The 21,963-nt window shown below is 40.6% G+C and overlaps 4 protein-coding genes across 5 annotated transcripts; 3 read left to right on the top strand and 1 right to left on the bottom strand.

The window, feature by feature from the left end:
- Positions 1–112: 112 nt before the first annotated feature.
- tex36 (testis expressed 36) lies at positions 113–3,862 on the bottom strand. The gene is made up of 4 exons (XM_022225037.2): positions 3,447–3,862; positions 2,685–2,825; positions 1,814–1,894; positions 113–1,463 (listed from the first exon to the last, which is right to left on the bottom strand). The coding sequence occupies exons 1-4, from the start codon at positions 3,495–3,497 to the stop codon at positions 1,137–1,139; spliced, it is 600 nt and encodes a 199-aa protein (XP_022080729.2). The 5' UTR covers positions 3,498–3,862; the 3' UTR covers positions 113–1,136.
- Positions 3,863–5,254: 1,392 nt separating this feature from the next.
- On the top strand, positions 5,255–9,566 carry LOC110973861 (uncharacterized). The gene is made up of 5 exons (XM_022225034.2): positions 5,255–5,484; positions 6,334–6,474; positions 6,585–7,554; positions 7,714–7,775; positions 8,033–9,566. The coding sequence occupies exons 1-5, from the start codon at positions 5,355–5,357 to the stop codon at positions 8,281–8,283; spliced, it is 1,554 nt and encodes a 517-aa protein (XP_022080726.2). The 5' UTR covers positions 5,255–5,354; the 3' UTR covers positions 8,284–9,566.
- Positions 9,567–10,556: 990 nt separating this feature from the next.
- On the top strand, positions 10,557–14,127 carry cutc (cutC copper transporter). Of its 2 annotated transcripts, XM_022225214.2 has the most exons (7): positions 10,557–10,715; positions 11,538–11,597; positions 11,713–11,881; positions 12,229–12,269; positions 12,385–12,420; positions 12,527–12,688; positions 12,950–14,127. In XM_022225214.2, exons 1-7 carry the CDS (start codon positions 10,664–10,666, stop codon positions 13,162–13,164), a joined length of 735 nt encoding a protein of 244 aa, XP_022080906.2. In that variant the 5' UTR covers positions 10,557–10,663; the 3' UTR covers positions 13,165–14,127. The 2 variants fall into 2 exon arrangements, with proteins under 2 accessions (XP_022080906.2, XP_022080905.2); XM_022225213.2 differs by lacking the exon at positions 12,385–12,420 and having other exon boundaries at positions 12,482–12,688.
- Positions 14,128–14,260: 133 nt separating this feature from the next.
- On the top strand, positions 14,261–21,227 carry LOC110973950 (ectonucleoside triphosphate diphosphohydrolase 1-like). The gene is made up of 10 exons (XM_022225212.2): positions 14,261–14,697; positions 15,339–15,548; positions 15,867–15,999; positions 16,431–16,563; positions 16,903–17,059; positions 19,089–19,343; positions 19,590–19,874; positions 19,963–20,052; positions 20,391–20,531; positions 20,735–21,227. Exons 2-10 carry the CDS (start codon positions 15,393–15,395, stop codon positions 20,999–21,001), a joined length of 1,617 nt encoding a protein of 538 aa, XP_022080904.2. The 5' UTR covers positions 14,261–14,697; positions 15,339–15,392; the 3' UTR covers positions 21,002–21,227.
- Positions 21,228–21,963: the final 736 nt, after the last annotated feature.

The raw sequence follows: 21,963 nt of genomic DNA, 5'->3' as shown, positions 1-21,963 counted from the left end.
TATGATCTTGGCAGTATTGTGTTCAAAAACACTGTTTTAATTGCTTTGAACTTCAAAATTCTTTATTAAGAAATTTACTGTCAATGAATGCAACACTCGGACTTCAGAGTGATAAGACCACTTTTGTGCTCAAACCTGCCTTTTTATAACCAACCTCATTGAAACAATGCTGATATATGTACAAGAAATGTCTTTACAGTTTTAAAAAGGTGATTAATTCTGAAGAAATCGTGCTAAAATAAATAATCCTAGAAAAATGGATGAAAGTATGGAAGTGAAATAGAAGGACTTGGATCATTAAGAAGTATAGTAATTTGTTCCGTCAGCCTCCTAGATGGTAGAAACAGTAGCTTACTAAGATCAGAAAGTAAATGACTCTGTGGTATTTACCCTGTGGAAACAGAAGAATATATCCATGCGTTATTATTTTGACTGATATAACAAGCACAAAATTTGCTTTCCTGGGTTCTTCTTAAGTTTACTCTGCTGGCAAGGTTTTATTTTTTGACTTGAATATAAAATTTTCAAGAACAGTGTGATTCTTTTTTTGAGTGAAATTCACTTCAACTGGATTTCTGTAATTACCAGTGTTGCTTGTATTTACTGGGAAAGATACAAAAGCCAAACTTTCAAACAATTTTGAGGAAACTTTTAAATCAACAATGCAACTGGAAAATACATGCAAAAGTTGAAAGCAAACATGGCGAGGATGAGTTTGAGAAATGAGATGTGTTTCAAGCTTTTACAATGCTGAGAACTATGCAGTTTTCATTTCATATTTATACTTCAGATTCAGCACAAATTTTAATCCTGAAAGTTTGGAATTAACGTAGAATAAATCACCACAGGTGTAGTAACACAAAAACACGGCACTTGGTCATACTGTTCAGCCACAAATGAAAAAGAAAATGACAAATAACGTTTGCATAGTTTTATAATTTGTACAGAAGTTTATAAGATATAATAAAATGATTTGCAAAAGCTTGCATCACTAAAAGGGGTACAAAATTCTCTTCGTAGACACTTTGGCAGAGGCTTTACCTGTAGAAATCCAACCAGCTCAGTGTACGCCAGGTTGTGGATTTGATCATAGGTACTTTGTTACCCTGGATATCCCAGATAAGGGTCTGATGGGGCTAGTAAGCCTTGTATGAGTACTTCCAAGGGTTGGGTTTCAGATGAGGCTCCTGGCTGGAGACCAGGGTTTGTGTTTCTGTCTTGTAGGGTACATCCGGTGAGCGGAACCAATCGGTGGTTGTCGTGTCCAGTTTCTGCTGTCCATGCTTGGGCTCCGAGTGTTGGCGGGGGAAGCGACGTCTGGTGGGTGGTTGCCTACAGGGCCTGCCCAGGAAGGCATCCCGGTAGTTTGTGGAAAGCAAATCCTGCTCGGGCAAGTCCCATGTGTAAAAATCCTTGGAGCCATGCTGCCTTTCATCACCATGGAATAGGCGTTTACCGAGACCCTCAAGTTGGACGAGAAAGAAAACGTAACAAAATCATCCATTTACATTTACTTTTCATTTTATCAGAATCTTGAATGAGGAAATATAGAATGAACTCAGTCAATATTTCCAGTTGAAACATTCAGACATCAAATGTAAAATTAAGAAACAATTCCCATTGTATAAAATTTACATTTTACATTTTATAAAATTTAAAAGAACTAAGACAGGTACTAAGAGGGCATTAAATAAATATTCTGGATTTTAGCCCCCCAAAAACAAGGAATACAGAGAATATGCTACTTTTATTTGGAAACATAACGGAATAAAAGCCACAAATTTTGATTAATCTGTTACCAAACTCTGCTTACATGTCCAAAATAGACTCCATGATCCTGAAACGAATTTCTGTTGTCGTGCATTGAGAAGGGATTGTTGACAGTATAGGATAACTGGAATGGAAAAAGAAAGTAATTTAATTTCTCAACCCTATATACAAGTACTTGTATGTGTCTTTTGAGTGTAATTGTTACTTCCCTGCAATCTAATTACAGCAATCTAAGAATACATTTTCATGCAATAAACCATTCCAAAAAGTCCTATTTTCGTCTCCAAGTTTCATCTATAGGGACACACTTACTGTACTTTAAAAGTCACAGTAAATTTATTATACTTCTGTAATCTAAGTCAGACAAGAAATTAATATATCCCCCAAAGCTGACTCTGTATTCATTAATCATTAGCCGTATCACGTTTTTACAATCCTGCAGCCACACTTTGAACCCCTTTATGTTTTGTCTACAACCATTGAACATTGGACAGTGGGGAGTGACAGCGGATATTGTCTGATCTTTACAATACAGAACGGGCCATTCATGCTGTCTAGCGTGGAGATTGATTGACCTTATATCTTTACTCACCTCTGTCACATTCTACTCTCTTGTGTTAAGAAATCAAACTAACACATAAATATCTGAAGGCGATTCACTGTAATGTGGGTAAGTTAAAGTGCCAAATATGCATGATAACCAAGATAAAATATTCAGAGGAATAAGTTTTGATTTTTTGAGCAACCCTACAAAGGCTGAAGAACACTTTTAAACTCTCCATATGCTAACATGCATACACTCTTAGCAAAGCTGTATTCACGCTCAGTCATGTCACATAACATGCAATTCGTGATCCCTTCAGCATTTGAGTCCAAACAAGTTATTACAGCAAGTACCACACGGAGTTCCTCACCTCTATTTTTGTATTAAATGGTTCTGGTGGAGGTTTGGGTCTCTCTGGTTGCTGTTCCCTGAGCGACGTGCTTAGCATGCTCCCCGTACTCGTCATTGTGTCTCTCATCATGGGTGGATCACTCCAGCCTCTGGTCCGGAACTAAGACAACCATTCAAATAAACCAGAACATTACAATGAGAAATACAAATGTATCAGCATTAATGTCCAACTTACAAGGCAACAAATACAGTATCTTGTCATTACATTTTCAACAGATGATGATCAGTCATTACAATTGTGTGTCTGGCGAAATTTAACCGCTAATATTGAATATGCAATGAGAGCATTTAAGAACTAACTACATTTAATGAGACTAACTAAAAGGAGTATTTTGCACCATAAAACATATTCAAAAAACAAGGACATTATTTTGAAAAAAAAATTACAAAAGGTGATAGAAACACTACACAAATTTCAACAGCAAAATATGTTTAGTTTTAATTTGTTTTCTCTTGACAATGACAATTTTGACTGGTAAAACTAACTTACAGATGAATCCGTCCAATAATTAGTAACAGAGGTATATAGCATAGCATAGCCAAGAGCTTCCAATAAATCTTTTTTCTTATTTTCAGGTTTACCTTCTGAAGCTAGTTGTCAGCCCAGAGCCCTTAACTTTTAAAGTTAAGGCTAGGGCCTGGGCCAAAGTTTCAATTGTTTATCAACATTAATATAAAAACTAAACATGCTAAAACTTTGATCAGTGACGTGAAAACTTACCCATATTCCATCATTGCTTGCAGATGGTACACAAGCCCTCGATTTGGGCATGACAAACTAGGATTAACTGGCAGTTGTTACTCAAGTTAAAGAGGCAACTTTTTGGTGCGTTGAATGGCTGGCTGAACTGAGGTGAGCGTAGCCTATACCCAGCTAGGTCCTGCTGAGTTTTGTGCTAAGCCTACTTAGTTTAGCTTGAACTTAATTGAAGACAAGTGCTGTGCCCGGCGTTATGATTTATATTTGGAAGGAATCTCATCTGGTGTCAAGTATCAAATGTAAACAACTCGTAGAATTGAACCTGCACCAACACAAGTAATATTTTGGTCTAGATCGTACAGATATTTATCGCTGCCGGTTTAGCATTGTGACAAGGTAGGTAAGACACCGTACCAATGATCATGTGTGTACACACGTTACCGAGGTAATGGTCTGATTTCTGCCACCTGCACCATTGAATTATTCAATCTGTACATAGTCGGAACCGTACTAAGGGAAGTTCAGAAAAGAGCGCCACCAACGGTTTGGTGTTGACGCAGGTCGCAGAGGTGGATTGGGTCGCTGCGGCGGCGACGAGCGAAGGGTGGAGGCCAGAACCAAGTGCAGGGTCATGTTGACTAATGATAAATCAACATGGCCCACTTAAAAACTACAATTATTGTAGCTGAAAACCATGAAAACGAGGATTTTCGTTTTGTTTATTTGTTTATATTTTGTCCTAGCATGCCAGCACAGCCTTCACTTTTCCAATTTTGGGGGACTGTTGGCGAACGTTTACATATCAAAGGATACCGATAACCAACGATTTGAAATATATCGCCAAAAGATACGTGATCAGTGATACTTTGTGAGAAGACAGGTTACCACCCTGTGATTGTACCAAGGCCATGTTTTTATCATATAGCCAACACTTTGACCTTGCCAAAGCATTGCCATTGGCGAACCAAAAAAATTTAAATAACGCTTCGCTAACAGGTCGTGTACAATGTAGTCAATCACAGTGCAAAGCCATCAGCCCTTTCCCTGGGCGCTGGGACGGTGACGAGCGGACAATCTGAGGCGTTTTACATACTATGGGAGGAAAAAACGAAATAAAGCAAAAATCGCCTTTTGCTATGTTATATATCTTTCTTATTATTTTGGGGGCTTCATTTTAGGGTGGAGCCACGGCCCCCGTTGGTTCTCTGGTCGGATCTGCCCTTGAATTTCACAAAACATCGAGTCCAGGGTCCAGTTTCTTTTATCGGTAATGAAAACCGTGACTTTTGCGCATGCGCTGACATCTCAAACCTGCACGAGCTGTATATAACCACAAGCAGCTGCATTCCCAGAAAATTATTTTTGGTTACGCTACGTAATATCACACCGAAAATAACAACATTGTTAGGTTCATATTGAAAGGCGGAAATGGCTGTGTTTGAGGGGAAAGACACATTGTAATCGGAAGAATCTGCATTACTCCACAACCTTTTTATGATAAATAAGTAAACATTTTGAAAAATTAGCCTTTTAATTCAAGGCTTTCGGTAGTTTTCAAAATACTGTCACCAAATATTGTAAACAATTTTTTTTATTGTGGCATAATGGCCAAAGCAGTAAATCGATTGGCAATGAAATCTCAGTCACACCACATGACGCTTTCACGTCAGCAATTCGAACTGGAAAATCATACACATGTGATTGTATCATAACGTTTGATCAATATTAATAGGCGTTTTCTACGACCTTTAAATTAACTACCAAAGGACACAGTACAATGATTGAATCCACAATCTGATTGCTGTAAATATAGCCTGCGCTTTGCCTGTCACAGCCTGTCAAACCTTGTTTGCAATTATCAAAGCAGATATTGTGGATTTTTTTTTGCTGTTGTTGCTTTTAGGTCATATTTGTGATATTTCACCCAAGATGCCTGCAACGAAGCACACTGTCGTAAATCACAGCTGTCAAGTCTTCATGGTATATATAGCTCTGGTTTCTGCGATATTGTCATCAGAAGGAACTGCAATACCCCAAGGGGCGAAGCGATCTAGATCAGGTAAATGAATGGTGCACTTGTACTCTGAGAACGGCCTCTTGTTTTGAAAAAAAATGCAATTATTTATACCAACTGACATGAAACAAGGCTTTTAATGCAGCCACTACACCAAATACACTGGATAGCAAAAGCAACTACCACTTCTGTCAAAGGCCACACATAAAAATTCACTCCATAGAAATAAACATTTTTTGTACACAGGTATGCTGCAATACCCCTTACTAATCACATGCCCAAAAGCAAGTGATTATCTTTATAACAAAGAAGAAATTGACATGCACAGCAACTTGGTTACTGAATCAAAAGTCACAGAATGTAACAGAATGAGCCTTAAGTTTTACGCAGAAATCAACGTCACAGGACGAAATAAAGAAGTCATGATCATTACTTTTCAATAATGTGTATGCACATCATTTTGACAAAACAGTTGTTCACTTTGTTATTGGTTGTTTGTTGGTTATTGGTCCATTCATGGGTCATTTTTGCTTGGTGGAGAGTGCTTTTGTGTGTGACTTTTGATTCAGTAACCAACTTGCTGTGCATGTCAATTTCTTCTTTGTTATAAAGATAATCACTTGCTTTTGGGCGTGTGATTAGTAAGGGGGTATTGCAGCATACCGGTGTAGAAAAATTGTTTATTTCTATGGAGTATGGAGTGAATTTTTATGTGTGGCCTTTGACAGAAATAGCAAGTTTCTTTTGCTGTCCAGTGTATATAAATTTTTACTGTGAACAAAAACTAGTAGGTCTCTTTGTCAGTCACTTGTCTAGCCACGTCCGTCTGTTTTTCAGTTGAAGATTGTCAAAAATTGATCATAAAACTCCCATGCCCTCATAATATCTCGTCAGTGACTGACTGCGTAGCTGATTCAGCTGTCCGGCTGGTGAGGTGCGGTTACACTGAAGGGTGTATCTTGGCTAATTTCCGTTGTGATGGCGTCATGGACTGTGAAGACGGGTCGGATGAAAGTGAGGCTACTTGCAGAGGAGGTATGAGTATGTGAAGACTCGTAAGTTTTATTTCTGTTAAAACAATATTGACCGAAGTCAACTTACAGTGATTTCATGATGACGGTGTGCCGGTTTGTTGTCATGTACAGGTTCCGCATGCGATCAAAGTCGGGACCCGAGGTGTCCCAATCATTCTACGTGTAGATCAGTGGTGGAGTCGCAGACTAGGCTAGCCCACCATGTTTGCGACTGTGTCGATCCGTTCACTGGCCCAAACTGCACTGAGACGAAGACAACAACGGTACGACAGGCAACAACTAAGGTAATGGACGAAGCGGGGCAATATTCCTCAACTGTCACGACAAAAATGTCAACTTCAGTTATCTCGTCCAGGACACAGAGAGCAGGCTCTCCCCACTCTTTGATACAAACTCCAGCGGTGGGTTTGAAAAACACAACACCATCGGTTTTTACACCTGGATTTAACAAGAACTACACAGACTCTTCCGGTGGCAACACTACAGTGGTTGCAAGCTCACATTCACTGAGAGCAAGAACTGATGCCACCATCATGACACAGCTAACCTCGCTGGCAACAACGGACAAACAGGTCAACTACTCAGGAACTCCTACAACCCGACAGCAGAGCAACCAGAGAACACATGTCATGCCAGAAGACGTAACCAACTTAAGCGGTACAGCAACAATTCACGAAAATGGGCCTACACCAAAAGTCTCCACAGTGTCGACACCGCTCGTCGACACGTTGACACAACTGTCGATAGTAAGCACAGTTCCTCTGACAAGTACGGGGAAGGAAAACAGCTCGATTCAACCAATGCAACATCAGCCAACAGTCATTCCTAAGCTTGAGACGATACTGCCAGATAACGGGCGAGTATTATATGTCCCCTCAAGTTCATTGCCGCCAAGTGATGACGCAGGCTTGAATTCAAAAACTCAAGGCCCAGTATGGTGGGCTTTGGGGGTCGTCTTCGGATTGCTGACACTCATTCCTATGGCCATTTTCTTCCACTGCTGGATACGGAGGAAAGGATTTTCAATGTTGGACTCCAAGACCAAAAAGGATGACGAGGAGACAATCATCTCTGATGAAACGTAAGCCCGCTCATTCAAATTTCTAAAACAAAACGAAATTGGACATTCCCATCAACCTCTACGAATTAAACTTTTTAACTTCTTTAAGAAAGGCAGTCTCTATGACCTTCCCTCCTCGACAACAATACAATTCCTTATTGCTGTCTTCTTCATGTTCAGTCAGGAGAATTCAAAACCTAAACACCATAGGAACATCAGCATCTCGTCTATCAAATTAAAAGGTAAGTACAATAATGGGCAATTTTTAAATTTATATTTGCAAATATCTATTTCAGAAGTCCTTAAAGAATAAATAGCCCAGAGCGTATATAGTGATAACAAGAACTCATACACAGGACGACAGAGGATGGTGACGGGTGCACGTGACGACCTGAAACTGGATTCTATCAGATCAGACTAAACCGGACCAGACTAGGTCAAGCGTTAATTATCTAGACCTTAAAAATATTTAGTCACTCTGAAATCTCCTTTGATTCAGAAAATTCAACACTTTTGGGAAAGGAACTACCTCTGGACGTCAATATGAATAAGTCTGCACCTATACCGCCTGTCATATTAATAACACCACCTCCGGGTTCATCCGTGGGAGCACCATCTGCCATGGCACAGAAACGCTATTGGAAAAAGCAGAATTTGCCCGACACTCAACTGTGGTTTCCAGATGATGGCTCTGAGGAGACACCGTACTTCGTTACGGATAACGTTCCCCTTCCTGTTTCTTTCGTGTAAACGTGTTGAAATGCCCAATTTAAACACAGCATTCAGCCAAATTTACTACAATTGTGTAACGCCAGTGTGGAAAGTATTTCTTCGTTATAATTCTGTATTTTGAGAGGGGAGCCTTTATTGAATGTATTAAATTCAATCAAGTTTAATTTGCACAAAATTGTACAGTTGTTGGAAGACAATTATTTTTATACTATTTGTGGGTATGTTAGTCGGTAGACTTTTTCAAAGTATCATTCTTCAGTGTAAGTAATTGTAATTGGAAGTCAGAGTAACTGGCTAGGTGAGCGCTTACAGCACCTTATAAATTAATAGTGGGGATCGGGTGGAGTGGGCTGAGAAACTGGTCCGCTTCATAACGGCTGAAAAGAGACCAACAAAGAGCACCTTGCTTGAATTGCATTTTGGTTCTGATTATAACTCCCTAGGCCTTGTCTATCAGGTTAAGTAAACCTTCGCCCGCGTGCCGACAAATGAGGGTGATCGTAGTTAATGAGTACAGAGACATTGCAAAGCGGCGGAATGGGAGTATGCATGAACATGCTAGCACACGTGTCGAACACTCACAACAAATCATTGTGAGAAATTTGGTAAGAAATCTTTCAACTCAAAAAGAGCTGCCATCAACACCCTTGAAGGGCGTGCTGGGGACGGAATGGGTAACCTTTTGTCGGAAAAGGGAGTAAAAATGTACCCTCGTTTGCCCCAAATGAAACAAACCTTTCATTGCAAAAGCTGTTTTCCAATTAGTTGCATTGTTAGTGTTATTCTTCATGAGACTAGGAGTTTTGGTTGGGATGAAAAAGCAAATTTAGTATCTAAACCATACATTCAAAGAGAAGAAATCCATCTGTATATTTTTGTTGAGTATAGTATAAATTATCGCGTTTTGAACGTATGGTGGAAGCACTAACCTCAAAAACATGACCCTAATTTAAAATAATGCTGTATTTTTGTTATGGGGTTAAGTTCCTTCAAAGGCCATCTATCCCATCCCATCAATCTCAATCGTGTAAAGTTCACAAATACTTGTACACGTAATAAAATAGCAGGCTCAACTTTTACTGACATGGAATGAAACCCCCGGGGAAACTCACCACACAACTGATTCAACTCACTGGCATGCTCAGCCACAGGAAACACGCAGCGATATCATCTCCATCAGCTGGCTGTGGGTCTTAAACAAGAAATTGTGGGCCACATTGGTATTATTATTTTTTTCAAATGAAGTGTGGCTACAGTCGAGTCCTTTCAGAATTTGCAATAAACGACTGAATTTCCTCAAACCCATCTAGACTTCTGACCTTTCTTTTAAAATGTGTGAATACACCATCATATTATGCACAGCGTTATGAATAATTATACCCACGAATAACATCGTATTGCTCTTAAAAGACAGTTTATTTTATTTTGCAAAGAAAAATAATGATGAACGACAGCCGAAAGTGCAGGAGCTTTGTGGCCGTCCCCTGTAAAGTTCAGGTGACCCCTCTGCACTTTACCTAAGGCTAGTTTGCCTCCAGAAGGACACAGTTTAGGTGTATCTGTTGCACTTTCGTGGTAGCGGTTTATCTGACAGTCTTTGATACCGTCATTCAGAGTGCAATGGCCCTAGATAATTATGATTCCGGGGCGGGGGGTCATTGTTCTTTTCGTGACTACAAGAGTTTTCTCTGCCGCACCAAAATACTAGATGTGCACTACACTTATGTTAATTTCGTCATTCCTATTCAACTGAGGCAAATTAAAACAATCATCAGGTACACGCACGCGCATATGGAAAATAAGAAATTTTTAACAGGACACTGCCATTTATTGATATATCTTTCGTGACATTTTCATCAAATGACGTCCACTTTTTGTTATCATCTGACAGTTACTCCTGATCTTTGAATGGACTCGTCCAATGTAAAAGTGGCAGTGATGACTTGATAGAACGTTGGACTGGACCATGTGTCGAGCGTTAGGCTAGGACTCCGGGTGTACTTTCCATTTACATGTATAATAAAAGCCTTTTTGATCCCTCCTCCTTTTCCAGTGGAATTTTCCAGTGCTGGTAAAGACTTACTTTCTTTTGTGGACCAGATAAATGACACTTATCCAAATTACCGTAGCTTGAAGGGACAGGGGAAAAAATACATACCCCCAGAACTGTGGGGTTAGTCGCCCGCGCGCGGGGGCCGGGTAAAACACAACCGCAACACAAAACAGACTTAGGACCAGTCTAACATTCCCACTGAGCGTCTGGTGCCTAATATGCAAAAAGGCAATTGTGTCAGTTAAAGCACGTATATAAACACTTCTACCAGACTATTATTGTAAGGCACGTGTTGAAGTTGCTTGAAAATTCCTTTTTTCGGCTCACTCAGAGATGATATAAACCATGGAAGTATGTGTTGACTCAGTACGGTCTGCAACTGCTGCAGAAAGGGGTGGTGAGTGTAGACATGTTGATTTTTGTCTCGGTTTGCGAAGCTATGATCATGAAGGAAATCGCTATAATTTATTTAGCCTAGCCGCCAAGGCCCAATCATCAGATCCTCAGTATATATGAGCATGGAGGTATCACTCATGTTCATGTATGTTATGTGACTCTATGACTTGGCGTGTATGTTCCTCCACGGTATTATGTAATGACGTAGAGCTCAACTGCAGAATACCCCGCCCCCCCGCATGATCAACCTCATCATACCCAGGTACAGGTTGAAGTGTCACACTCTTGGATTTTTACCTTGTTGTAGTGAAGTTGTCGTTGTACCCACATAACCAGTCATTCCAGGGGTTGTCTTTTAGAGTGGCGGGATCTTCTGCAATTTCTCCTGACGTAGGCCTAAAATAATAAGTTGAAGTTGAAAACGTTGCTCATTTGTGATGAACATGTGCACATACATGTAGCAACCTCTTATGACAAAAAATAAGATATTTCTTTTTTTATTTTTTGTTTGTTCTTCATCGTATTTAGTGTAGTTCATCAGTCTCAAAATCACAATCGTGACAATGGTACTTCTAACATCGGTGACCGTGTAGTCGCCAGGTCCTTTATTTCACCACTTACTGTGAAAACCAATCAGACTTGACAATAGGTGGCGAAATTAGGGATCTGGTGACTGTACGGTCACCTTGCTGAAGGTACATTCATTTACGCACAAGTTGAACAAGGAATAAGCAGAAGTAACTGACTTGGCAGGGGTGATATTTTTGAGTTTTGTACATTCATTGACATTTGTCGTAAAATTTCATTTTTCTAATGTTTGCAGGAGCAACAAGAATTGAATTATGTGCAGGTCTTTCCGAAGGAGGCACCACAGCAAGTCTCGGTGAGTTACAACTGATGATTGATTGAAAAGTGCAACCTAAACATGAGAAGAATTGTCACTTGTAATCCTTTCCAGACTTAATTTGTTTTTATTCTAATTTCTGTTGAAATTCCAGGGTTGCTACGCATCGTGAAAGCTGTGACCACATTACCTGTGTTTGCTCTGATTCGGCCGCGAGCAGGTGACTTCCTGTATGATCCCGAAGAGCTTGAAGTCATGAGAGAAGACATCCAACTTTGCAAAGAGAATGGTGCCGATGGCATTGTGTTTGGCGCCCTCACAAGGTTTGGAATTTATGGAGATCAAGTTTCAATAGGACAGAAAGTGAACCATGGAAGATCCTAAGGAGGTTTTCATGAACAGAAATTAATATTGGACATTTCATGGTGCCCTTCCATTCTTTCCTGCATCATTCTTCACTTATTCTAAGCAATAGCCAAATTTGGGTCAGTTATGTAAAAAGGCCATAAATACTGAATGACACATTTGAAAATACTTCATTCAATTATTACAGAGTACCAGAAATAATCTCATAGCCAGAAAACCATTGAAGATGTTTAAATGTTTGGAATACTTAAATTGGAAATTAAAAAAAGCTTATTTTTAACAATTGTTTTGTTTATTTTCTAAGCTCTGGGAGCATTGATATAGAAGTTTGCAAAGAATTCATCGGTAAGAATTTTATCAACAACTTACTCATATGCGTATGCACAAATTATTGTGAAATTCAAGACAAAAGTGCTGATCATTGTCTGTCTTTAAAGTGTTTTCTGTCTAAATTTTACAGAGCTGAGTCGACCCTTACCCGTTACATTCCACAGAGGTAAGCCGAGTCTATAAACTGGAATTAATAACCACCAAATACTACTATTTATAACCGACAGGAATTTTCCAAATTAATAGGCACCTCATGTCTCCAATCCTTCCAGCCTTTGATATGTGCCGCGATCCCCATGCTTCACTGGAAGTCCTGATTTCTTTGGGGTTCGAGAGGGTTCTGACCAGTGGCCAAGAGTCATCTGCTTTGGAGGGACTTCCCCTCATCCGAGAGCTGATCCAAATAGCCAACAACCGAATCACTGTTATGCCAGGTGGGTGTCACAAAATGTACATTAAAGGGTCAGTGCAGAGACTGTAGAGGGCAGTGTTGTCCTACTCATGAAAGGTAGCAATAGTAGTCCGAATGCATTGGTTTGCTTGAATGGTTAAGATGTGACCAATTTATTAATGAATGTGTGCAAACTTGTGGCAGCTTCATATTAGATGAGCACATCAGAATATTCAAAATCCACACACAAGTGTGGCTTGTAAGACAGCAATCAATTCAGTTTTGCTTGCATTTCTTTGTGAAGGTGGAGCAATCAATGCTAGAAATCTGGACCGCATTTTGACTGGGTCAGGCGCCAAAGAATTTCACTGCTCAGCACGTAGCATCCAGGATTCACTGATGGTTCACAAGAACAGCAGGGTGACCATGGGTGCACAGCTAGCAGCTCCCGAATTCAGCCTCAAATTTGCCAATGAGGAGCTTATCAGGACATTGAAGGACATCCAGGCAGCTGTCTAGATCAAGGATGGGTACTGACTCTCAATTCCAGAAGCTGTCTTGTTTCCTTAATCTCATTTGTTAGACGGACTGAAATCTAAGTTGACCTGACCACCAAGAACCATGATGAGTCGACAGGCGTAGTTACATTTTGGTTTGCTTTAAAGACTTTAACAGAGTTTCCAAAATTAGAGTAGCTTTTTGTACTTAATTGAGTTACATGTATTTGGTGTATCTTGACCGAGCTTAGCTTTTTCCTGACTTGTGTCTTTTGTAAAAACTTTAACAGCAATCCAAGATTTATTGCATTCATTTCTTCCATACATGGAGCTTTTTTTAAATGACAAAGATATTATATCAGTGCCAAAACTTTGTACACAGTTGATTTACAATTTTGTCCTTTGAGGTGTTACTTATTTCTGCCCATTTCTTCTTGCTTGTTTGTGTTTAATCAAAATTGTCAATGAGGTTTTTAAAAATGTCAGTTGGACGTATATGCTTGGAAACTGGGTTGGCACAGCAATGCACTCGCAAGCAGAAAGGGCGTGGCCAAAGATAAGTCACCACAGGCAATAGACCTAAATATGACGTCACGTCTTGTTTGCATATGCACTTACCTATGACAGTGAAACTGGGACGAGCCCCATAAGAAAGCGCACGTGTAAACAACACGTGTCGTGATTATGTTTCTAAGTCTATTGACACTGGTCTAATGGAAGTCGGATCTAGCGATATGCAAAAACTGCATTTATCCCTGACGTAGAATTCGGAGCAAAAAGTCTATTTTCATTGACCTGAGCGTCTCCAATCGTCTAGATCGGGATCCAAGTCAAAGAACTTGCAATAAAATGTCGGGTATGTCGCCAATTACCTTCGGCGTTTGAGGTGATTCCAAAGGTTGGGATCATCTAATCTATCATTCAGCACCCTACACTTTGACTGGACTGAAGTACAATAAAAGTAACTTTCTAAAACAAAAATGAATTTTGTGGCTGAATAGGGCTTGTTGTCATTGCATTATCCATGGTTGATTAATGTCTGTAGTGGAGATGTGCACTGGGCGCCTAGTAGATTCGTCTTGACCGGTTTGGGGCTATTTCTGGTCAGAGTGGATAGGATTTATGACTTCGATCGCGACATTCTGACTAGCAGAGTCGATCAAAAGTCGTTCTTTGGCACAACAATTGAAAAAAGAAAGATATTCTGCTCGGTAAAGTGTCGTTTCCTCATGGCAGAGAAAGCACATAACCGTGGAGATCAAGAGCAAAACTTAGACCAACAACCTAACCCTTCAGTTTAACTGAGCCCGTGGGGACTAGTGGTTCCCTAATGTGGCATGTTCTTTCCGCTGCAGATGATGACTTACGCCGGAATAATTCAGAGATGTTACACAAAGACAGGTATCGATTAGAAGACGCCGGTTGGTTTGCATTGCTATCCTGCCTCCTTGCTGACACTTTTGACAGTAGAATCGATTTTTATCCCGCCGACGTACCATTACAGTGAGATGCTAGAGAAAATTACTAATGGCGTCGTTCACCTCGGGGTTTGAAGGTAACTGTTCTTTTCTTCTTCATGAGCGAGGAGTACTTGTCTGATCATAATGATTCGATTTCAGTATAATCCTTGACTGCAAAGTGACTGGAACTTACCGCCGCCGGTCTTGATAACTACTGGAAATAATATACTTCACAGATTAAAACGACAATCCAACTGACAATGCGCCGATGGTATCACAGTTGCTCAATGAAAGATGTTTGTGTTAGTCTGCAGCGCAGTAAAGAAAATGCTACCCAAATCGTCTACCTGTTTCCTTTTCTGCTCTCAAATAGACTCTCTTTGTGCACTTTCTATTTTCATAATAGGTTTGTAAGCCCACTCAGTCTGACCGAATTATGTGTGCAAGTTCTTTCCGTGTTGAGTTTTTTGGGCACAAAGTTGTAGCAAAGGCCCAGCACGTGGTATGCAATGCACGACATTTTATTTTAGTATACCGTGACTTCCTGGGATGAAGTGTTCCAAACTGACATCGTAAACTAATTATTCGTGGTAATTTTACGGCTATAGGGTACATGTAGACCTACTATTCATTGTGTTGGCTGTGAGGTACAATTTACAACTACTCCTCAAGGAAAAAATGTCGGTTTTATTTGTACCTTTCCGTGATCATACTTTGCTTTTCATTGCATTTGCAGACTTGAATTAACAAGAATCAGGAATTGGCGTAGCATTATTGTAATGTCTTCACAATGTCTGGGGGACTGAAATGTAATCCTTTGACGGTTTCCTTGGTAACCATCGGGACCTTGATCACCATAACCTGTATGTTTATTTTTGTGATCATCAATAAACCATTTGATTTTGATACTTGTGAGGAGGACTCAGGGGCCGTCGTAGAGACAGAGGTAAGAACAAAGAAAAAAATACATTCATTTTTCTCAACTTGCAGTTTATCGTCTCGCGTATACATTATTGTACATTTCCTGATTCACTTCCAGTCAAAAACATTCGGTGTTTGCAAAACTATGAAAATTTATGTCGTTGAAGAGAGCCATTCATTTTTTTACCCTTATGGTATCACAAATTCAAATGAATACAAAAATATGAAACAGCAGCAATACTATGTAGCCCACTTTCAGTACAACACGATATTTGCATTCGGGCCGTCAAAGCTGAAACCCCATATAATGTAGGTCCGTTTGTTCTTAAACTTTGCCTTGCAGGTAACTCGTTATGGGATTGTCATCCGAATCGATATGAGTACCTCCACTCCCCAGCCGAAGCTCTTCTCTTGGAGCTACGATATCAACAGAACTATGTCTCCTGTGGAAAGCCAGCCCTATTCGTGTCAGCAGGGTGAGTTCATTCTGTTGCTTTTAACTAATATTACTGGGCAGGGTATTATATTCCAGTTTCATATTGCGAAGCGCCTGTCATCTGAAAGATGTATCAAAAACCTGTTCATGCGTGTCATGTTTTTTTCAACTGCGATTCATTCTTACCTCGTGGTATTGATGACCTATAGAAAACGATTGTAAATTACAACTTTAGATGACTAGCACACTCGACTCAAAATGCCATAGGGGCCTACCAATCCTAGAACATGTACCATCATTGGCTTCTTCAACACTATTTTGTTACTGACTGCATGGTTACTTTTCTCCGAAATAAAGTTCACGCTTGTTTCAAGCCACTGCTTTCTCCATCTCCAAAACTAAGATAATTCATTGAGGGTGCCTGCAGTTTTCATAAATACCTCATTTGGATCAGCTTGGTTCAATAAACAGAGACCAAGACTTTGGAGAAGCCACGGATGTTTCTGCAGTCTTGCTTGGAAACAATCAGTCGAGTCATTCCGGCAGACAACCACCAGGACACGGAGGTGTACCTCATCACCAGGGACACAGTCAACTCAGCACAGTAAGCGAGAGATGAAATCAAAAGTGACTTTTATAACAGCCCCACAAAGTGAATGTTAGAAGTGAACGCATAGTTAATGGAATCGCAATAAAGGCCGATACGTTCCAATCAGAATTCTGCTCACGTGCTGACCACCTTGTGTAAACGAGGCGTGAGCAGCGGTGTGGCTGCGGGGGGGACGCCCCCATGAAAAATCGTCGCCCCCAGTCGCCCCACCACTTGCAATTCGGAAACGGTACACATGCATATCCTGAGGCCTGATGTGATCACGCTATGTACATGTATATGTCAAACATCCAGTCAACCCCATACACACATTCTTAAATTTCTGTTCCGCAGACCACCTGACAGCCTCACTGCAGTCCGGGAAATCATCGCCATATTTCCTTTCAACACCAGCCGGGCGAACACTGAGGCGCCGTTCGCGGTGACAGACGATGACATCGCTAGGTATCAATGGATCATTGAAAACGCAGCGCTCGGGAACTTAAATTCCGTAAGTCCTTAAAAAAGATAAAGCCTGTCTCCAAGATTGTACGAACCGATTGAGGACATTCTTGCTCCCTGGGGATGTTGAAATGTCCGTGTCGACAGCAGTTAAAAATAGATGTGGTTTTGGTTTATTTAGCAGTGGCATCCAAAAACTGTACACATAGGGCAACCCTTTGCCACGTTTATGACTTCAAGATATCTCCCTTAAGTTTACTATATAGCCAGGGTAAATGTCTCACGGAAATAAAAGCGAAAGATGACTTCAAGGAAATAAGTTTCGATCTGGGAAGGGTTGCTGATTTGTAAATTACTCTTTTGACAGGTAGCCATCTGTGGCCACCTGTGGCCACGAATGAGCAGGCTATTGGTTTGGCATGTGACGCAACTGATGGCTGAATGAGTTGCTTTGTGGCTGTACTGTTGATCTCACACACTGTGATCATCTTGTTTGCCGTACACTTCCCATCAATCCACCCTCCCTTGAAATAAAGTGCAACACAGTCCTGCTTGATGCCGTTGGTTAACTCATTCGGCTCGCCTGGATTCCAACTTGCGAACTGCATCTTCTGGCCATCAACGGATTCTGAGTAACAGATCCATTCCCCTTCCGTGTTGATGTCGTTGCATCCGAGCCAAGCGTGAGTTTCCCTCGACAGCGCATTTCCTCTGCAACTAATGCATTCTCTCCTTCCGACTCGATCACCGGGAGGTTTCCATGACGCTCTTCACAAGTATGCCTTACCGTCTTGCAATGATACCCGGTGGTCAGTGAAGAAGTAGCAAGATTGCCCGTACTCAAACCAGTTGTGTGGATAGCCTGTGTTCGCACGTAGAATCAGCCCCGTTATCAGGACAAAACGCGTCGGTCCTGAAACCGCTGTCATTAATTTTCGCTTTTTTGAGTACGGTACCGTGCCTTGGTTGTGGAAAAGAGTGTTTAAATGGTGATTCGTTGATTATAGCTTAGAAGAAAACATCAACTTAGAAAAACTTTGCATAAAGGCCAGGACACATTCAGAAACTTGCTGGTCGATTTGGCAAAATGTCTTAGTCCTGACGGTTTGGTCTCAACGGGTACTGCGGCAAAGAATTCGCGGTAACTATGGCGACGGGAATCACATGAAATGCACGCTGCTCATCAGAGATTCTCTGCCCAAATGAAGATTTCTTACCATTCGAGGCTCGGCTGCATGGTTGGAACAATATTGCACTTAAATAAAACTGGGTATTAACTTACATTGAAAATGTATGGATTAGATTTTAACTCAGAGAAGGATTAAAACTATAAACACCCAATTTAATAGGTGAAAGTTTTCACTCTCACTTGAGTTAAATTTATAACTCGGCAAATTTTCAGTGTACCTGTAGAGCGACTGCAGCAGTCGCACGTAAGATGCTCAAAGGAAATGCAGTCACCCACCTGTGGGTACAACTGTTGTCTATCCGCAGTAAGAAAAATTAACGATTCCAAATTCATACAATCAGATGGTTGTTGCTATGGACATTATAACGAAGATTAACTGGGTTGGCCTTCGGAAGCTCGTGCGCTTATTTCTTTATCTGACACTGACTGTTGTTTTAGACTCTTGTAGGTCTCAGTAACTCGTACACAGACAATCCAAGAATATTATTTGGGCAATTCCGCGGCAACGAAATGACATGTGATGGTTTGAGAATACTTCTTAATAAAAAATACCACTAATGTACTTCTTCTTACACCTGTTATAATAAGTTCTGAAATATTAAAAGAAACAATGTTTTTAATGTGCCAATCAATGAGGTTGGTATAATGAAATTACCAACTGCAGTAATACTCGTGACTATCAAAGTAGGAGTATTTCTGCAAAAATGTCGTTTATATCAGTGGTCGTACGTGCTAAAATGTCGGTTTTGCAAGCTACAATACTCGAGGCAGAATATAAGTTACTGTTAATTTCATAATGCCGTGTCTACTTAACAGGTATTCCTTTGGAAGAAGACATCCTGAGATACCGTCAATTTCAATCAAAGGGTTTTGTTTCTTTATTGAAAAGGACTCGACAGTTGGAAGGGGAGAAGAGGCTTTGGACATGTTGAGACCAACTCACGGCCTTCTTAACATACGGACCACCTCACTACGTATCACCTTTGCCGTAACAGGTGGGGGAGATGTAACTACCTTAACCCCCACGGATGAGTGGAGACAGATGCGAGTGTACTCTGAGAAGTATACACTCTACACGCGGGAGTTTCCTTGTTACGGTCTCAATGCGGCTGACGCAAGGTTTAAGAAGCGACTTGTGTTGGAGGCAAGAGACTAAACATAGTTTCAGAATTTTTTCAGTTGTACAAGAAATAATTTGACGTTCGGTCAAAGATGACATAGTGTACATAAGAGGTTTAAAAGCCTATCATGGTGGAAGGTACGTATTTTTTGGTTGCTATGCCTGCTTTTTTGCCAAATCAAGATGAAGTGAATAAGACACGTCTTTGGTCAGTAAGAGACAGAATACATAGGAGTGTCTTAAGATTGACTATGCAAGTTTCATCTTTAGATGTATAACTCGTCAGCTGAAGGAATTGTCAACCCATGCGCCCCGACTGGTTCTTTTGAGACGCTGACGAACTCCACTAGTGATCTACGGTGCTCCACTCCAGCCCCAGCATCGGCTGACCGACATCTTCCGGTATCGCTCCCTGGAGAGACAGAACCGTCCAACCACTCCGAGGAGGCAAGATATACACTAGAGGGCGTAGGGCAGTCTGAGGACTGCCGACGGCAGATGAAGATGCTGATTCTTGATGGGGAAGAGCTGCCAGCACCCCAGGGAGATATCATTGTAAGCACTTTTTTTTTTCAAAAGAAAAACTGGTTACTACAAATGAAAACCGAAATTATATTCATGATTCTCTTTTTCCTCCTTGCAGGCACTCTTTCCAAAGTTGCCTTTCGTTTTGGATGACATTGCTGCTCGGGATTTTTCTACAATTTGTAATTGGACGAATACGCCTAAGCCAGTACGTGGTTGATTATTTTCAATTATTGTTGACGTGTGATATTTGCCTGGAAGAGAAATGATGTCAAATTGTTAAGTGAGCTAATTCACTTGGGTCCAGCACATTCTGGGTGATTTTTTTTTACTGCCAACGTTTAGAGATGGGTCAAATCGCTTCTCACACACAGTGGAGGGAAATCGGATTTTTACATTGGCCTTAAATTCATTTTGGAACTTACTACCTTCAGGATATAAAAGATAAATAGATGCATTTCCGGATGACTAACAACGAGACAAAAGGAGCTACAAAATAGAATTCAGCTGGCAATTGTGGGGCCTTTTATTTTCTTTCTGGAGCAGACAGACACTTTTTTGACGGAAGGAAACTCAACGAGTCTGAATCCTTGTTTTGTTGCGACTTACTTGAAAGAGTTGATATCTGAAGGACTGAAGATCGACCAAGCCACTTGGGATCGTACTGTCATACGGGAAGAAGGCGGCGTAAGTATATGAACATACATGAACTTGGGAACAAGGACAAATGTGAATAAGCTTTTGAGAAAGTTTTAAGGAGATTTGTTATCAGTATTTGAAAAATGATGCAAAATATGACTTCTTTTAGGAGAGCGTATTCTTAACGTCTGTTATTTCTCATCACATCGTCATTAAAATGCGCGTTTATTCTCAACCTTGACCTATACTAGGTAACAGAGTTGAACGAGGAGGACTGGATCCACGGCTTCATGATCAGCACGGCCAGCGAGCTGATACCCCCGCCCCTACCCTGCGTGTTGTCCGAGGCCAACCGGCTGGTGTTGGAGCGTAAACAGGCTGGCACCACGGCGGTGATCGTGCTCATCCTGAGTGGCTTGCTCTTGGTGTGCTTGGGCTACGGTATTGCCTGCAAGAGGGGAGGGGATAATAACTGGGTGCCATCGCCACTGGCAATGTATCAGTTCGAGGAGAACTGACGTCATTAATGTGCCATACATACAGGCTGCTTAGTGTGTGAAAAGGCAATTTGACTGTTAGTCGAAAGATATCATTGCTCACTCGAATTACAATCTTTGTTACTGTGGTATATGTTTATTTATTTTCTCACCAGTGCACTTAAGTGACACGGAGCACATAATATCATGGATATTAGAATACTTTCACTGTGGAGTTTAAGATTAAAAACTGATGAAAAACTGAATGAAGTGGAAAATTGCACTTAGTAGTGCCGATAGTGCTTGGTTTTTCAACATCAATGATTTTAATTCCTGGACTGATTAGGTGTACACAGCGTCAGATTTACTTGGAATTGAAAACCCGAACTTGTTAATTTGTTTACTTCAGCGATAAGAGATTTTTCAGTTAACAACGGAACGGGTAGTGTTTTGCTGGCTATTCTTTTAAAAAAAGATGACTTAGTTAGTGAGCGAGGTAACATTAACATTGAATCTGACCTGAAATAAATCGGTAATAAGATATTTTGATCTGTGAAATGATCCTCGAACTTACTTTTTACTGCTTTTGGAGGTGAATATCTTGACGCTTGTTTGTGTTTTATATGTTTGACAAACGTATTTCCCACACTGTTGCTTAGTTTCATCTTATGTCTTGTTGCAATAAAGTAAGGTGCAACAGCATGGCCATTCCAAGTTGACTTCGTTCAATTGTGGTCCTAATCGTATGCGTGTTAAGCATACAGCAGGATTGTACCATGGTTGCACCGGTTCTGTATTTTGCAAAGCAAAAAACCCGAAGTATTCACTTTGTGAAAGTTTTAGGCTTAGAAAAAATGCTCCCGCGATGAAGTGAAAGATATGAACAACATGGCTTTCGGTAAGTAAAATCATTTATCTCCATTACAATTGAGATTAGGCCTAATGGTAAAAAACTATCGTGCCGACAACCGTGAAGAAAGAAGCGTGTGTGCAATAATTTTGTT

The sequence above is a fragment of the Acanthaster planci genome, linkage group LG13 (assembly GCF_054643075.1).
Source record: "Acanthaster planci isolate LZ-2023a linkage group LG13, COTS_SCS, whole genome shotgun sequence".
NCBI lineage: Eukaryota > Metazoa > Echinodermata > Asteroidea > Valvatida > Acanthasteridae > Acanthaster > Acanthaster planci.
This window is presented reverse-complemented; position numbering and strand designations above follow the sequence as displayed.

Coding starts and splice junctions, on each gene's coding strand:
- tex36 (XM_022225037.2), bottom strand. CDS start 3,497: ATGCCCAAATCGAGGGCTTGTGTACCATCTGCAAGCAATGATGGAATA. Junction 2,826..3,446: donor CAAGCAATGATGGAATATGG/GTAAGTTTTCAC, acceptor TGGTTGTCTTAG/TTCCGGACCAGAGGCTGGAG. Junction 1,895..2,684: donor CATTTAATACAAAAATAGAG/GTGAGGAACTCC, acceptor TTTCCATTCCAG/TTATCCTATACTGTCAACAA.
- LOC110973861 (XM_022225034.2), top strand. CDS start 5,355: ATGCCTGCAACGAAGCACACTGTCGTAAATCACAGCTGTCAAGTCTTC. Junction 5,485..6,333: donor GGCGAAGCGATCTAGATCAG/GTAAATGAATGG, acceptor ATATCTCGTCAG/TGACTGACTGCGTAGCTGAT. Junction 7,555..7,713: donor ACAATCATCTCTGATGAAAC/GTAAGCCCGCTC, acceptor CTTCATGTTCAG/TCAGGAGAATTCAAAACCTA.
- cutc (XM_022225213.2), top strand. CDS start 10,664: ATGGAAGTATGTGTTGACTCAGTACGGTCTGCAACTGCTGCAGAAAGG. Junction 10,716..11,537: donor AACTGCTGCAGAAAGGGGTG/GTGAGTGTAGAC, acceptor TAATGTTTGCAG/GAGCAACAAGAATTGAATTA. Junction 12,689..12,949: donor CCGAATCACTGTTATGCCAG/GTGGGTGTCACA, acceptor TTCTTTGTGAAG/GTGGAGCAATCAATGCTAGA.
- LOC110973950 (XM_022225212.2), top strand. CDS start 15,393: ATGTCTGGGGGACTGAAATGTAATCCTTTGACGGTTTCCTTGGTAACC. Junction 16,564..16,902: donor GACACAGTCAACTCAGCACA/GTAAGCGAGAGA, acceptor TCTGTTCCGCAG/ACCACCTGACAGCCTCACTG. Junction 17,060..19,088: donor CGCTCGGGAACTTAAATTCC/GTAAGTCCTTAA, acceptor TTTATTGAAAAG/GACTCGACAGTTGGAAGGGG.